This window comes from Amia ocellicauda, chromosome 18, assembly GCF_036373705.1.
Source record: "Amia ocellicauda isolate fAmiCal2 chromosome 18, fAmiCal2.hap1, whole genome shotgun sequence".
Lineage (NCBI taxonomy): Eukaryota > Metazoa > Chordata > Actinopteri > Amiiformes > Amiidae > Amia > Amia ocellicauda.
In genome coordinates, this window is record NC_089867.1 from 13,183,058 (window position 1) to 13,199,908 (window position 16,851).

At 39.6% G+C, this 16,851-nt stretch overlaps 1 protein-coding gene across 1 annotated transcript; it reads right to left on the reverse strand.

The window, feature by feature from the left end:
• Positions 1-870: 870 nt before the first annotated feature.
• On the reverse strand, positions 871-9,157 carry dclk3 (doublecortin-like kinase 3). Its single transcript, XM_066691030.1, has 4 exons — positions 7,279-9,157; positions 4,575-4,707; positions 3,383-3,550; positions 871-2,716 (listed from the first exon to the last, which is right to left on the reverse strand). The coding sequence occupies exons 1-4, from the start codon at positions 9,088-9,090 to the stop codon at positions 2,517-2,519; spliced, it is 2,313 nt and encodes a 770-aa protein (XP_066547127.1). The 5' UTR covers positions 9,091-9,157; the 3' UTR covers positions 871-2,516.
• Between the last annotated feature and the right edge of the window lie 7,694 nt (positions 9,158-16,851).

A 16,851-nucleotide genomic window follows, 5' to 3' on the forward strand; every position in this document is an offset into this window, starting at 1 on the left:
CATCTCCTGGGATTCAATTAAATGAGGTCTTACATTCAAATATGTTTTCTCTTGCCAGTTGTTAAGTATTAACCTTGCATTAACGAGCCCCTGTGTTTAATTAAAGAAATTCATTGATTGCTCGGAGGCTAATACAAATGTGTTGATTCCCAGTTGTACATAAACTAATAGCCAAATACTTGGTAAGACAAAATGCTTTTATTTATTTGTGTTTTAATTTTATTTCACAGACTGCTAGTGCACGAGAAGTGGGATCGCCGAACACAATTTTATGTAAGCAGCTTTATTCGGCTGCTGCTTGAAGTTTGCATTTGTCTCAGTTTGAGGTGATATAAGAGCTCCCTCTGCAGCTCAAAGCATGAGGTCCAATGTCCTAAATCACAGTGTATGTGTAGTGATGGATAACCCCCTATCAGCCATACTTATCCATTGTATTCCTCTTCTTCCAGCAATAAAAACTGGGCTATTTCAATTTAAATGATTCATTCCTTAGTTATTGCTTTGGCAAACACTTGATTTTTCAAGGGTGGGTTACTCTCTCTCTCCCGTTTAAATAATACAAAATAAAACACAAGGAAAGGGCTGCATATTTCAGATTGGTAAACTGACTGGACTTTACATATATTTTGGCTAAATTATGCTTGTAATATGTAATGGTTCCTTTGAGTGCTTTTCAACAAGTAAATAACATCTGCTAAATGCATTATTTATGAAAATATATCATATTTTTTTCTCATTTGGTCATGGTGCCACCTGCTGTCTGTGATCTTGGAATGCAGTCTTATAATATACACTGGAAGAAGCTGTGTGTGTATGTGTGTGTGTGTGTGTGTGTGTTTATCTATTCAAAGAGTCTGGTACATAAATTAATGCTATACAAACGTGTATATTTTTTATTTAAGACACACTGGACAGTGTGTACAATATAAAAGCTCAAATCTTTACACTATTGTCCTTGAAACAGTTGGTACAAAATACTTTACACATACTTTACAATATATACACTTCCTCCAGGCTTTTACTATTCAGAAATCCTACCCTCCATGATACATAAACTCATGAATGAATCCCTACCTGCCTCATCCCTCTCCTGCCATCAGAGATCCTATCTCAGCCCGGGCTCATATGCTGGGGACAGAAGGGACAGAGCACCTCATCTCATCACTAGTAACATTAAACAGTGCTTGGGTATCAATTAAATACCCTTTGTCTTTATATTACAAACATTCTAACTATGATAATACTTTATTATTACATTATACACTTAAATTACCATGTGAACCTATATAAAACAGTGATTTTTTATTTCTTATTTCACATGAATTACAGCTGTAGTTGTGTCCTAATTTTCCAGTTCTGATGCATTTGGAAAGGGAAACTGTTTTCCTGTCCTGCTGTTCTCTTTTCCTCCTTCGCTCTCAAGATTTGTCTTGTCTCTGCTCTGCCCGAGAGCAGCTCTTAAGGGAATGCATGTTTAATGCTTCCAAGCTGTGAAAAACACTTCCATAGCCTGTTGGAGACCCACACTGCTGTTACCTTCGGAAAGGAAAACAACTAAAATAAACATATGATTTGTGCCTTTAATATAAATACATCTGAGCCAATTTGTTATTTTTTTATTATTATTATTATTATTATTATTAATATTAATTATTATACTTTTTGACTCACTTTTACCTTGTCTATAACATGGAATTTACAGAGACTTTCTGTGCCAGATCAGAACAGATGTTTAGTAACTTGGATTCTATGTTGCCCTGGAATATTTGGATCCAAAGCCTTTATCTTGAACATATTTTTGAATAACTGATGCTGAATAGGACCAGAAGGCAGAAGTCTCAATACCAAGGGAACAAAGCAATTTTTCATTTCAGATACCCTGATCTTTTAAATCATTTTGATTTTGTTTCTAACAAAACAGTAATAGTTTCAGATAATATCAAATAATATATCTTTAACTAAAGACACTTGAAATTGCCACAAAACAGGAAAAATAATTATAAATGAATTGCATCAAATTTGATTTACCTTCTTGACAAAATAGGTACCTTATAGTTAATTATGCATATTTGTATAGGTGGTTGCAATATCACAATCATCAATTATTATCTGCCCACAAACTTTCTTCTCTTTCAAAAATAATTACCTTAAATTCTATCCAAACAACAGTATATCATTATGGAAACACCTGATGCCTTCAGCATATTCTATGATTTGATATGTAATTATGACATGTAAACATATTTCTAGAATTTAACCTTTTTTTATAATTATTATTAACCAGTATATTTTTAACCACATTCAATCGTTTCCTTGTCAGCTTGTTATTCTAAAGGGAGTTTATGTTTTTCTATACTATAAATATGGGCCGTGCCCTTGCTGTACAACAGAAGTGGGCTGCAGTTGTGAGAGAGCGTTCCTACTGTCATCCGCAGGGTGTTGCATGTCTAGGAGTGAGCATGAGGGTGGGGGGGCAGGGTGACAGGTCCAGGCAATAAATAAGTATCAGACAGAGACTAGTGCTGGGCAGCGCTGGCATGCTCTCGCCGTCGGTGGTTCTTGAAATGGCGCTCGATGTTGACAGTGACCTCCCGCTGCAGGTTACAGCTGTTCTTCTTGCCCCCCGCCTTCACCCACGGGTGCTGCAAGGCCTGGGCAGCGGTGTACCTCTTCTCAGGGTCCACCTGCAGCAGCTTACTGATCAGGTCCTTTGAACCTGGGACACAATGGGACACAATTGGACACCCTGAGGATCGGAGTAAGAACGGCTGCGAACATTACAGCATTACTCTTCCATCTCAGAGGGCCGTGTGAAGTGGAGCATTTGGGTAAAGCCAATGATACTGTGTACTACTTTTTCTTTCAATGTCTTTATTTTTCCCCTCCCCTTCCACACAAAGCCTCCTGCGTCCTGTTTCCTCTGGTTTTTGAAAGGCATTAGAAGGGTGTGTGGAAGGACTGCTACTCCAATTCCTAAGGACCAAACACACACGTGGAAAAGTACAAATCACAGAAGATGTGTGTGACTTTATTGGACACTTTCATGTGGGAATCAAAAAGACATATCTACCAAGCAGAGGGGTTTTAATCAGGGGTGAATAATTATCACTCAGCTTGCAAAATTGACTCCTAGTTGTATAAATCGACTCACCTAGGGGAAGTGCAGCGTTTAAATCCTGAAACAATATCATAAGTACAGCTCAGAACGTGAAAAGGCAGGAGGCAGACAAACTGCAATCAAAATCAGTTAATCAACATTTAAATAATGTATAGAGTTGCCTTTCTGTCCCAGCCAGCACCCTTCAAAAGATCAGTGACCGTTATCCTTGCGTTACAGTTTCAGCCTCTGCGGGGGAGTGTGAACAAGCTCTGTTTCTCTCACCATCAGAGATGTTATCCCAGTAGGGCGGCAGGAACTCATATTCTCCCAGCTGGATGATCTCAAACAGCTCCTCCTGGTCCCTCTCCAGGCTGCGGAAGGGAGGGAAGCCACACAGCAGGATGTACACGATGACCCCGGTCGCCCACATGTCCACCGGCACACTGTAGCCTGAACGAGCAACACAATTAATAAAGGTAATGCAGTGTCACAGAGCCACAGATCCAAAAGCACACACAGGCCTAGCTGAACCCATGACCGTACACAGAAGCACATCTGTATTAGACTTGAAAAATGGCAGCCATTGTGTACCAATCCACAACAGCTATATGATAGTGGAACAAAAAGAGATGACCTTAAGAGGTTCAAGAATAAAATAAGAGATACATATGCACAAATTTGTTTTATAGTTTATACTGTCATGTCTAAGGTACATTATAATGTAATCATAAACCAGCTGCAGATCTGTTACAGGATTTATTATGTAGACATAAAATACCATTTCAGGACTCAGCTGAACACTTTTACTCTACCTTGTTTGACTCTCCACCACCCCCTCCCGAGCTAACCATTCAGCTCTTCCTTTGTTACTATGAAGGTTAATCTTTATTGGGTTTTAACTTGGTGGTGCTTAATGCCTTAAGAATTACGACAAATCAACTTCTGTTTATGGCTTGAGACCTTTAACTGCGTTTGACTCATTCTGTAAACTCTGTGAGAAGGCTAAACAAAACAAACTGGCACAGTCCTCACACTCCTCACCAGAGATGCTTATCCCCTTCTAGGAATCTGCTGGCAGAACATCTCCAGTCATTACTTCTCCAAGAGGAAAAAATTACACTGCCTCTGCCATGTGGCGGGCCTAACCTTTACTCAGTGCCAGGTCTCTGAATTTTGGTTCTGTGCAGTTAAATGTAATTGTATTCTCCGACTGTGTTTGTTTGGTTTGATCAGTGCTGCCATTCAAATTACATTCATTCACAGTAGCTGAGCTGAGCTTGTGTCTTACATAGTAGTAGCAGAGATTCGTTTTCCCCATTATAACTTCATAGCACTAATGGCTATGCTGTCATCTGTTAGTCAGCTCACATTGAGCTGCTGTTTCCTGACAGTGCCGGGTCGTGTGGTGTCACATGTAGTTAGTCACGTATGTCCAAGTCTGTCTGGGATTAGTCTGGGCTGGACCCTACCTTACCTTTCTCAGAGAGAATTTCGGGGGCCACGTAGGTCGGTGTCCCGCAGACAGTGAAGATGGGCTCTGTCACCACCATAGCAAGACCAAAATCCGCCAGCTTTAGTGTGGTGCTCCCGTCCTCATTGTGTTGAACCTCATCAGAGGAAAACAAGACAAAAACTATATTATAAAAAAAAAGTATTCTTAATCTTCTTCTTGGGAAAATTAATGTATATACATGGAAAAAGGAAGCTATAGATTGTACATGGAGAAATCTTAGGTCTACAGTAGTAACACTTTACATTAAATGATGTCCCTAATTACTGTGCATTTACGCTGTAATTACTTGTTAAAGTGTAAATAAAGTGTACATTTGATTTATTACACCGGTTGTTACCAAGTAATAACAGTGTAATATGCAGTAATTAGGGACACTTCATGTAAAGTGTTAACCCTATACATATATCTGGCTGACGAGTTACTTAGCGTATTGGTCCATCACAGATACAATGGTTAATTTAAACAATTAGCCTAAAAATGTTTTTGATAAATGCTGATGTTTTAAGAAATAATTTAAATAGTTCCAACACTGTATGATTTTTCAGTGAAGATTACTCGAGGTGTGGTTGTATAGATCACCACTAGAGGGAAGTATGTCACAAAACAAGACCCCTTTACCCTCTTAATTTTGCCACAAATTCAATGCCATGTGAAGACCTTGGAATAAAATGTATCATTGTATTTTGCTTTTAGTAGGAATATATGATTTCCCTGGATAAGGGTTTGTGCCAAGAAATAAATACATATTAATATTTAGATGTTGCCTTTTTGTACCACTCTCTTTTCCACAAAATCTCCCTATATTGTAAATAAAATGTGACCAAATGCACTCAATGATGCATAAGATTTCCAGTTAAACATTAACTTTAAATTCAAAGTAGCATCTTCTTTCAAGTTCAATGTATTTACTCCCACTGTACTCCTTATTAAAACTTGATCAGACCATGTGATGCAGTGGATCTTTTCTATGAATTAAGATAATACGACCAGCGAACCAGTCGTGTACGTGACCAATGCAACAACATGCGTGTGTATACTGGCAAAAAAGAGAGAAAGTCAACATATATACGACTGCTTTGTTCCGTTATCTCTACAAACACAACTAAAAGACACTATGATTTGTCCACGAACAAAAAGCTTTTAGATCAATTAGAGCATAAAAAATAAATATCACATTGATAATTTCATATAGCGAGTACATTGTTCCGTGTCAATATTTCATTTTGTTTTAATCATTTACCTCTTATTGTTGCTGCATGTGTTCACTGACAAATAACACCTCTGTCATCCAGGAGGTGAAAGGAAACATTTTATTTTCATCAATCACAATCAATAGTCTTTGTTATTAATCTAGCAGGTACACAATCCATGTAATTCCCATTTGTTTTCTGTACACAGAGCTGTTGAATGTGGGTCATGGAGTGATTTGAATAGCTGCATAAATTGCAAAGATTTCTCAAGCAGTTCACTGAAACTAATTACTTTTGCTCTTATTCATCTCTTTGCAATGGCAGGTGCAGGAAAACATCACTGTTGTTGTCAGATTGGCATGTGAAACTAAATATCTTATAAATAATGAGTACTGATGCCTAAGCCTTGTCATGATAAGTGTTTTGTGTGCTAGTTGTATAGCAGGGTGTGATTTTTAATGTTAGTAAAGCTGAGACTGAACAAGCAGGAAAGCATATCCGCCTAAAGCAAGAAGGAAACAGCAAGGTTGCTGTTGGGCCCCAGACTTGAGCAGGGGTTCCTGGACTCGGGGCCAGTGTTGCAGGTGCTCCACTGAGTTAACAAACAGGGGCCTTTCCACGCCTCAGTGATAAGGGACGGCTTCCGATATAATTGTTTGACATCGCCTTCACAGACATTTAAACATCATCCAATGTGTTCAGGAGTGGTGAATATATTTACTTTAAACTCTGCTTTTGGCAATTATGCAATGCTGTTGTGTAATGGATGCTTTAAATCCCATTTAAGTGGTGAAAGATGGAATGTATAGCAAGGTATTTTTACTGATTTGCTGTTTTCCTGCCATTTCAAAATCACACAATATGAAAAGACCAGAGTCAAGAGAGAACAGAAAAGATCAAAGTCTTGCCAATGATCTCAGACAAGGACTAGCCATGTGACAAGTTTCCCTGGGATCTCGTCAGTGTAACAGTTACTGCAGGGAGGGGACATCAGGCAGTCCTTTCTATTTAAACACATTTTTGATGTTGATTTGATTGAAAAAGCCGCAGGGTGGGGGGGTTCTTATATAGAGATGATTCCTGGAAGCTCTGGAAGAAATTACAATTCTTCTTTCTAACATCCTTTACAGCATTCTGATGACTGATGACTGATTCATCACGAGAAGACTCAAAAGGAAATGTGAGCTTAATCCTCCTATCAATGGAGTACATACCCAGGACTAACTTGTCTAGGTATCCAGTCTCCTTTAACGCTGTGTTAAGTAACTTTGTGCTTCATGCAGCTGAAATGAGATCAGATTTAAGAAGTTATGATAATCCAGGCACATAATTAACTTCTCTCACTGGACCAGTTTTACCCATTTGTGTGTATTGACTAGTATATTGTGTTGGTTTAATGAATAAGAAACATCTATTTCAGAGAGAGAGAAAGCAAAGACAAAAACAACAACAGATAAAAGAGCCACAAAGCTTACCAGCAGGTTCTCCGGTTTAAGGTCCCTGTGTACGATGCTTTTGCCGTGGATGTACGCCAGTGCTTGACACAGGTCATTGACCATGAGGGATGCATTGTGTTCGGTAAACTTGACACTTTCTGTGATGGCATCGAATAGGTCTCCTCCATGAACAAACTCCATGATGAGGTAAATGTCTCCCTCTGTCTCATAGTCCTGCAGCAGCTTCACGATGTTGGGGTGCGAGAGGCTCTTGATGATGGAGATCTCGTTCTTGATCATGTGTTCTTTCCCCTTCAGTTTGGCCTTATCGATGATCTTCATGGCGTATGCACAGTCAGTGTTTCGGAGCTTGCACTCCTTCACCACAGCGAAGTTCCCGTCCCCTATGACTCGGCCGATCTCGTAGTAGCTCTCGATGTCGCTCCATGTCTTCAAGACTCGTGGCCTCTCGTTACAGCTGCTCGACTGTTGTTTTTCAGACTCGGGTGGCTTTCCTGTTTCTGATTTCTCTTGTTGCTCACTGACTTCTCTTGTTCTGGCTTCTATCTCATCCTGGCCTTTCTCTTCTCTCTTTCCCTGATGAGTGTCAGCAGCAGCACTGCCATGTCTTCCTTCTATAGGCATTGGAGAGCTTTTCATTTCAACTAAATTGCTCGGGCTATAATGATGTGGTTTTCCAAGTTTGTCACCCTTGGTATCAGAGTCACACAGATCCCTGGAAGTCTCATTTTCCACATCAAGCTTGTCCTCTTTTAGTACCTCCTTCTGCTCTGCTATACCTTGTCCTCGGAAAACAGACACATCCTCAGGGTCTTTAGCCCTCCAGCTGTTTTCCTTGCCACTCTTCTTTTCATCTACTCTCCCTACTGTCCTTTTCTGGTGATTCAATACATTTTTGGACTCCCTCTGCTTTAGCTTTCTGGGCTCCGACTGCTGGCTTTCAGAGTAAAATTCCTCCTTTCTGGGGCCTCCCTTTCCAGGCGACACATCTCTGCCCCTGGTAAGCCTGCCCTGCTCCATCCTCTGTAGGTTCCTTTTGCACTTTTCACAATGTCTTGCAGTTTGAGAATCAACCTCATTGCATTTTTCAATGTCCTCGTCCTTAACAATCCTCCTCTCTGACTCTCTCTGGTGTCGCTCCCACCTTTCTCTCTCCCACTTCCTGGCTCGCAGTCTCTCCTCCACGTGAGCCTTGTCCCTGACCCTCTGTAAATTGGTAGCCGGCTGCTTTGGAGGGTTGGCACCTTTCTGCTGTTTGGCAACCTCAGGCTCCTCGTGAAACCCACTGTCCGCTTTTGAGCCCTTATCGTAGACCTTCGCCTGTGGCTTGTGGAGGCGCTCCCAGTTTTGCTGCACCACACTCTGGGAATATGGACTGTCTGGGTAGAGCTCCTCCAGAACCTCCTGAACATCCTTCAGAGTCAACTTCTCCCTCCCTGCTGCAACAAAGATGTCGTCACCTCGGAAGAAGTCCGACACACTCCGGATTTCCCTGCCTTTGAGGCTGAACAGCTTTTTCACACGATCATTCTTCCACTGGGGAAAACCAAGGGCCTCCGATATATCAGCAATGAGCTGCTCGAAGGTCTGCACGGAGCGCCTGTTGAGAAGGAGGGTGATCTTCCTCAGGTGCCTCCTGCCACCTGGCTTCACCACCGTCACGATCCTGGGCTTCACAGGGCTGTTTTCTGCGTGAATTGTATGGAAACCTCCATGTTGTTTGTTGAAGCAGGTGGGGCCTGACAGAGACTTGCTGAATGTACTGCAGTCCATGGGTGGGTAGGATGCTTGGATCCTTGCATCACTGTTCCTTTGCACTGGATCCTTCATAGAGACAGGGAAGGATGCTCGCTGGCCTACAATAAATCAAGCAAACAAACAAAACGAAAAAGTTAGTTGTGTTGTAGTAAATCTGTCTTCATCATTAGTGTGTATATATATATATATATATATATATATATATATATATATATTACTGCACAGCAACATTCCACCTTTAGACCAGGAGATATGAGCTCCTGCAATTTTAAATCCTAATCATTCTCTGAATGGGATGGCATGTATACACAAGATAAGAGGTATTTGGTAACATTTGGAAATACTGCTGTGATTGGCTGGTTTTTCATTCATGATTTATAATTATATTAATAAGCCAAAATCTACACACCCTAACAACGGAAGCCATACCACCAAAATCAGATGCCCTGACACAAACAGAATGGGGGTCAGTGTCAACAGGGAACAGAACATTGTTGAGTCACTATGAGGCCAAAGTTACGAACTGGATACATTTAAATATATGTGATGTTTGTGGCATTAAGTGCAAATTGGGTGCATAAATGACTGCATATCTGAATAGTATAAAACGGCAGAGTAAAAAAAAGTATGATCTATGAGCGATTAAGTGTGTATGTTCAAATTAACTAAAAGATAATTCTGAAGTTGTACTGCTTACATCTGGTTTATTATCAGAGCAATTTTCAGATAGCATTTGGGTACAAAAAAAAAAGTGTAAATGTTAAAAAAAAAAAAAAAACAGAATTATGTAATGTGTATTCATGAATTCACTTACATATGATGAAAGCCTGTAAGAATCAGATATTTTTTCACATTACAATTTTGGACTTGATTGCAAAGAAAGTTTAAACCTTTTCCATTTTTAATTTTAAATAACTTCACTTATAGTTCATTCTATGATTTATCTTCTTCAATTTCCTACTATTGAATAGAGGCATTGAGCAGTCAACAGTTAAATCACTCAATTGTGGCGTAAACCCAGCTACTTCTGTGTTTCCAGGAAAACAAGGCAATATAGCAGAAATGGCTTTATCACAGGAGAGACTCCTTTATGTGGATGCCGTGCGGGCTCAAGGACTGGGGATTAAAAGAAAAAGCCGCCTCCTTTTCATCCTCTGCAGTTACTAGAGCAACGTCCTGCATAAAAGGAGGCTTGACTTGTGTTCAATTAGGCATATAACCAACAAAGCTGTTTGCTACATCAGAGCCTTGGGCTGAGGGCAAGGTAAATGAATGGAGCTGCCTTTAACCAAAACAGACTGGGCATGTGTTCACATCCTGGAAAAGATTTGCCATTAGCACCACAGACGGGACACCCAAGAAGCAGAATAGCTCCCTCTGAAACAACTGGATAAAGAGATAAGCTCTTGTTCACAGACAAAGACATGAGCGATCTCTGAAGAAACAACACGGGGCAAGTTATCACACCAAAATATCTTCCAAAAAGATTGTCTGGTTTGTTTGTTTGTTAGTTTGATTATATTTCCAGTTCCCTCTTATGGGTATTGGTTTAATTGGGTAGATTCCTACTGCAGACATTTTTCTTTGTTAATTAGTCAAAATCCTCCTGTAATCTCAGAAAGGAGGGAACAGTGTTTCAAACACTGCTGAGAACAAGCCAGTGCAGTACCTTGTGAACTGCCTTTCAGCGGGGTACGGCACATGGGCAGAAATACTCTCTAAACTCCCTTGTGATAGCAGAAAATTGTGACCACCTATCCTGTCTGACCTGTCCAGCCACAGATGACCAGGACCTTAGACACTAGCGGTTAAAGAGACAGACTCTGCCTTTCAAACTTTTAAATATAAAATGCTGTCAGGATGGCAAATGATAATGTGCACATACAGATGTTGAATACCATATTGTTTAGAAACCTTTTAAACAGTCATTGCATATATCCAACTCTCATAAGCACCCCTGGATAGTTTAAAAAAGCCCAAATGAAAACCTATAAGGACTAAAACAGTCAGTGGTGAGCTGCAATCTTCATTACGTTAAATCCCAAACTATTCCTAATATTAACAGATGGCATAAACAATGTAAACAATGCATCTGCAATGACAGAGATATACTGTGTCAATATCTAGAGGGCAGCGATGACACTTTAAATTTGGCCCCATCTGTGAAAGACAATCCTTTTCCTCAGATTCTTGTGGAAGTATCCTGTCTTGCCCCCTGTACTGTTAATAATTGAAGACTGCGGAGCTGCTGGGTCCCTGTAACTGAGAATCTCAAATAGCCTCCGAGTCACTGAGATGGAAAGAGAAAAAATCTGATCACCCGTGTTTGTTTACAGACGGGCCTCTTACATTCCTTCTCCAAACCTCCACCTGGCAAGAGCAGGAAAAGGGAGGGTACCACAGGCACACACAGCGTGCATCTCGCTAAGTTGCAAATTTGATGATGCAATAATAACATAAAATACAAAAAATAAAAATAGCTACATTAAATATTGGAATCACTTGCTGATAGTCTGCTGCAAAACATACTCTTTATCCTGAATATCAAAAGACTGGTGTGGATGTTTTCACCCATAATATTTTAGTAGTGAACACCCTGATTCAAAGGACAATTTTAAGACAAAAACAGCAAACAAAATAAGAGACAAAAATAACTATATTTACCAATCATTATGCAAGAGAAATTATAGGTGAACAAATGAAAAACAGATGTGAGTGCCATTACAAACTCTCTGCTGAGAGTGACAGAGCACAGTAGTTCTGGACTCACCAGCTTGGCTCCAGGTGGGGCTGGTGGCTGCCCTGGTACACTGCTCCTTGCAGGCAGGCATGACCGCACAGCAGGTACTTCTCTCTGAAGGAGCTGGAGCCGAGTGTCACTGAACTGCATTCCCCAGCTACGTCCCTTGACACCCTGACTGTATGGAACCCCTCTTGGATGTAATAGTGGTATTGAGAAGCCCCAGGTTGTGTGCCACACACTGAGGCAAGCGGGGGCACCAGAGACACTGAGATCCCAGTGGGAGGAGCCCAGAGTCCATTAACCCTCTCAGGGCCCTGGGCCTCCCTGACCATGACACACTGCCACTCAGCCAACCAGCCCACTTCAATTACCCTTAGAATTGCAACTTAATTGGTTATAAAATATAAATATAGCGGTAATAGAGATATTTTAGTTTGGGGATATTTGCACATGTATCGTGCTATACATTTCAGTGGATTAACTTCAAAGTTTAAATTCGCTTTGATGCACTTTCTACCTTACACTAATCTACTCTGTACCTTGATGCTCCCTTTCATTTTGTCTCTACTACTGGTAATTATCCATTACTATGACCGCACTTAACATATTACTGATGAAATAATAATAATAATAATAATAATAATAATAATAATAATAATAATAATAATTGCATTTAAAGCTAGTGAACAACTTCAGCTGGTTAATGTGCTCGCAATATTCAATTTAGTGTCATTTAATGGCATGCTAACTTCGCTTCCCGAGAATTTGATAATTCAGACCCATTAAACTAAAGTGCTGCTGTAATTTTTAGCACAACATTGGTTGATGTACTTGGCTGAAACTGAAACGACTCCAGGCTACGAGGTGCGTATCTTTACAAGAGGACCTTAGCAACACATCTGAAAAGCAGCAACAATGCGGTGGCGTCTGAAAGAGCAATATCCCCAGCAGGAATTTTCGGAGCTGGTTCTAAAGCTGCTTGGCAACAGTACAGAATGGGAGCTCATCAGTCTTGAGTGGCAAACAAGTATCTTTTTCCTCTTCCTACAATGCACAATAACTGGTGTTGTAACAGGAGGGGAACAGCGTTGACAAAGGAAACAATGAAAGTTTAGCTCAGCTGAAACACCTTCATTAAGAACAATGAATCGTTTTCATGCATCACAGCGATAGTTTAGCCCTTAAAACTGCTTTCTGAAAATAGTCGGCCATAACTCAACACAGGGGAATGATATAAAAATAGTGATTATTATTATTATTATTATTATTATTATTATTATTTTAGCCAATCAGAAATTATTTTTTAATAAATCAATTTTAAAGGCATGCAAAGTGTTTGAGAAAAGTATTTAACTCAGGTCTTGCCCGTCACTTGGCAGAACACTTTTTGAACCAGACAGAACAGAATCACATTGCTGACACTGGCTGCGACACCACTTATCTACCCCCATCATGGACTGCGATCTGGAGCAGAGACGGAAGGCCGATCCATATAGATGACAGGGTGTCGCTGAGCTGACCGCTCTCCAACGAGAACGGACACAGGAGAGTCAAGAATCAAGAAGCACCTCAGAGCGGCTCTCAATAATTGATGATTGTTTCAAAGGTGATACAGCTCTTCCTTTTCCAGGCTGCAAAATACAAAGCCATCATCAGCCACCGGTGATGCCTGATACACACTTTTAAACCAGCTTACCTCTATCTAATTTGTTTCATGCCAGATCAAATGGCTCAGCTTAAACCAAATACCATGTTTTTCAATGCACCTTTTAGTGCCTTGTCCTTCATTACACAGGAACAGATTATCTGGCACGTTTTGCATCAATTCTGCTTCATCTAATTTATTTTTAAAAGTGTCACTCACACATGCCATAGAGTCATCGCTGTCTCCATCTCCCTGCTGTTTTTCATAACATGTGATCTGCAGCTTAAACAGAAACATGACAAGAGGACTACCAGTGGGCTTTGTAGCATCAGCTGTCATTTTAGAATAAGAATATGATGAAAGACAGGTATTCATTCTCAACCGAACACTGAAAGGTGTAATCTCATTAAAGTGTACTTGGTTTTCCTTCAGTGTGTCTGTTGTTTTATGTCTTCAATTCAAGTTTTTCCTGGGAATCTAAAAAGAGCTCTTACCGGCCCACGTATTTTATTCCAGATGCAGCATCTCATTTAACGGCATTTGGAGTAACATGTCACTCTCAGTTTGGCTGCGCACACAACTGTGACTGTTACGATAAGCTCTATGAAACTGTTAATGGTTTTTAATTACACTAATAAATGTGCCATTCAGGTCAAGTATACTCTGTCTTGCCCCATTAGGGAAGTCAAAGCAAACACTTTAGTGTAAGAAAACCCTCTTGGGAAGCTACTCCCAGACTGTCCATTTCATTCATTGTATTTTAAAGCCACCTCTAAATGATCATAATAACTGATCATTACATAATATTTACTGCAAAAAAATATCTACCATATTGTCCACACTGCAATTGTTGGAAACTCATGACCCAATCAACACATTCAGCACCAGTGCCTAGCATATCTTTTACAGAAACATTAGTGTATGAGTGAAGTCAATTCAATGTTGTTTTTTCCCCCACAGAAAAAACTCTGTCTTCAGGCATATTCAAGAAATTGTATTTCATTTGTGTTTCACGACCTCTATCATCCCCACAACATGGTGGCAACCCCCCACCCACATACAGACACACTGTTAGAGTCACGCCAAGGATCACAGAGACAATCAGAACAGTGATTTATGTCCAAAACAAGAGAAGCTTTCAGGGCTTCATCAAAGGAGATCAAGACCTCAGAAAGATGAATAAAAGCACTAATGACTGGTCTGAACAAAGTGCTTTTCTGTTACACTTTTATTGTGCAAATGTTTCAACTCGGGACTGGTTTCATATCAGCCACGATGCCAGGAACACAGTTTACCACGGGAGCATCTATTCATAATCCAAACACTAAGACCAACCCTCGAATGGTAACAAGTGGATAAAATGCCGTGCGGTACTTATTTGTCCCCAATCAGGATTTAATTGCCATTCGATTCAAATTTCAATGAGAAAAAGTATTAGGTACTATACAAATTTATATATAATGGACAGGACCATAGAGTTTTACATTGCTTGTCAATTATGTTTGTTTGTGTGTTAGAAAAACTGATAATCCACTAAGTTTGAAAATTTGAGATTGCAGAGTCTCATTTCCTAAAATATTACTGTTAAACACTGTGAAAAAACAATAATAGTATAATAGTATAATAAGCAAAATAAATAAACAAAAAAATACGTTATCAAGCAGAATGGTTTTTGACAAAAAAACATTTATGGATTATATCTGTTTAGACACCATACCATTTTACATTATCTTTGCATTCCACAGAGGAAAAACATTGAATTGGCATTGGTTTTTGTTTTCTATGCTTCTTAAATCTATACTCATTTCTTGAAACTTACGTTACTGAAAAATATTTAAAAAAAAGAAACATGACCAATCCTGGACTTAATCACAATCATTACTAAACACAAGTTTACAATCATTCACAACCATTACTAAACTTTAAGAAATGCAAACGCTGTACCTGCTTGACTCCTCCGATGCAGTTTCTCTTGAGTCATTTTCAGAATTGGCATTTAAAGGAAAACATTAACAAGGAAACCCAAAATGGCAATCACATATTTTCCTTTTTCCATGACCTGAACTAATTTTGATTCAGAATGTTTAAAGAGAAGCAACTTAAAAAACACACAACAATTGGCACCTAGGAGATAGGCATTCATGTGCCCTGACGAAGTCCTGGTGGCAAACAGAGCACATTTCCTTTCTATTTACCTCTGTTGGGGCCTCCTTGGTGTATTTGCTGTACTATTGGGCACACAGGGATTGTATTCTGCTACCAGGCAACCAATCTACTCCATCCGTGGCTCGTGTGTGTATGGTGGGTGCCCGGCCTCCCCAGACCCCAGACGCACTGAGCTCCGGGTGAACACCAAGACACAGAAGGCTCCTGCGAGAGGGAACAATTACCACAGAAAATAATTTAGACATCACAAAGGCAGAGTGTACTTGCATAATGTAGTTTTATGATGTGCAAAACAACAAAACATGAGTTTTTAAGGAAACGTTGTTGCTACTAGTATTATTTTTATTCTGTTTTTCTTGTCACTGTTGAATGGAAGTGAAGATCAACACTTTGATCTTTTACTGCTTCTTGTTCCTTATAAATGGAAAACAGCAAATGGGCTCGATAGTAAAACAAAGACAAGGATAGAGAAAAATTGCAAACCTCTATACCTTGTAATTCCTAAAAATACAAAACTGAATTATCCAATTTTTTCTTTGTATTATGAAACCATGTTTGCATCAAAATGTTCAAAGCTCACAGAAAAATAGATAAATGCACACATACATACAGGAAATGTGGTCATTCTTCAATTTTCTCATTCCATCATAGCAGAGAAGCACCACACACACTGCCACAAAAACATATTAGACAAAATAATAACTCAACAAACTCCAAAAATAAACCACAATTATACCATAGAGGCATCTAATTTATAGAAACATCTCTCTACACATTATAAAGTTCCTAACAATAACTGAATTGCAATACTACAAGATCTCTGGAAATCCACTGCTTCATAAAGAATGTAACATAAACATGACTAATACAGGAGAGCCTTTCTGGTCTCAATCGAAGTTTAAAGCCCATCACGTGAGTTCCAGGCAGCAGATTTTATTTTAACTTTCCTTTTTGTTGGCACTTCTCTGCGTGGGTCTGTTTCTATGGGTTCCTGTTAACTCAGGGCTCAGAATGCGTCCATCTCTCAGGATGTGAAGTCGTGCCCATCCTGGAGCTGAGCACCAGAACAAACAAACTACCTTTTTTTTTCCTGCACGAAAGCTGCTGTAAAACGAAAACAGACAATTGTGATTTTCCCATTGCCTTCTGATTTAACGCTGTAATCCCTGAGTTAATATAACTCTCCACTGCTCCTATGCTAAAAAAGGAAGCGAAAATAAGCGTATTAATTTGTTTCACCCAATTTAATGTATCCATCTGGACAATAACACAATTTTAT

Bases quoted from the DNA above. Each gene is read 5' to 3' on its own strand.
- dclk3 (XM_066691030.1), bottom strand. From the start codon at position 9,090: ATGAAGGATCCAGTGCAAAGGAACAGTGATGCAAGGATCCAAGCATCC. The intron at 4,708-7,278 runs GTAAGCTTTGTG...TCCTCTGATGAG, and splicing joins TTAAACCGGAGAACCTGCTG to GTTCAACACAATGAGGACGG. The intron at 3,551-4,574 runs GTAAGGTAGGGT...TTGCTCGTTCAG, and splicing joins CGAAATTCTCTCTGAGAAAG to GCTACAGTGTGCCGGTGGAC.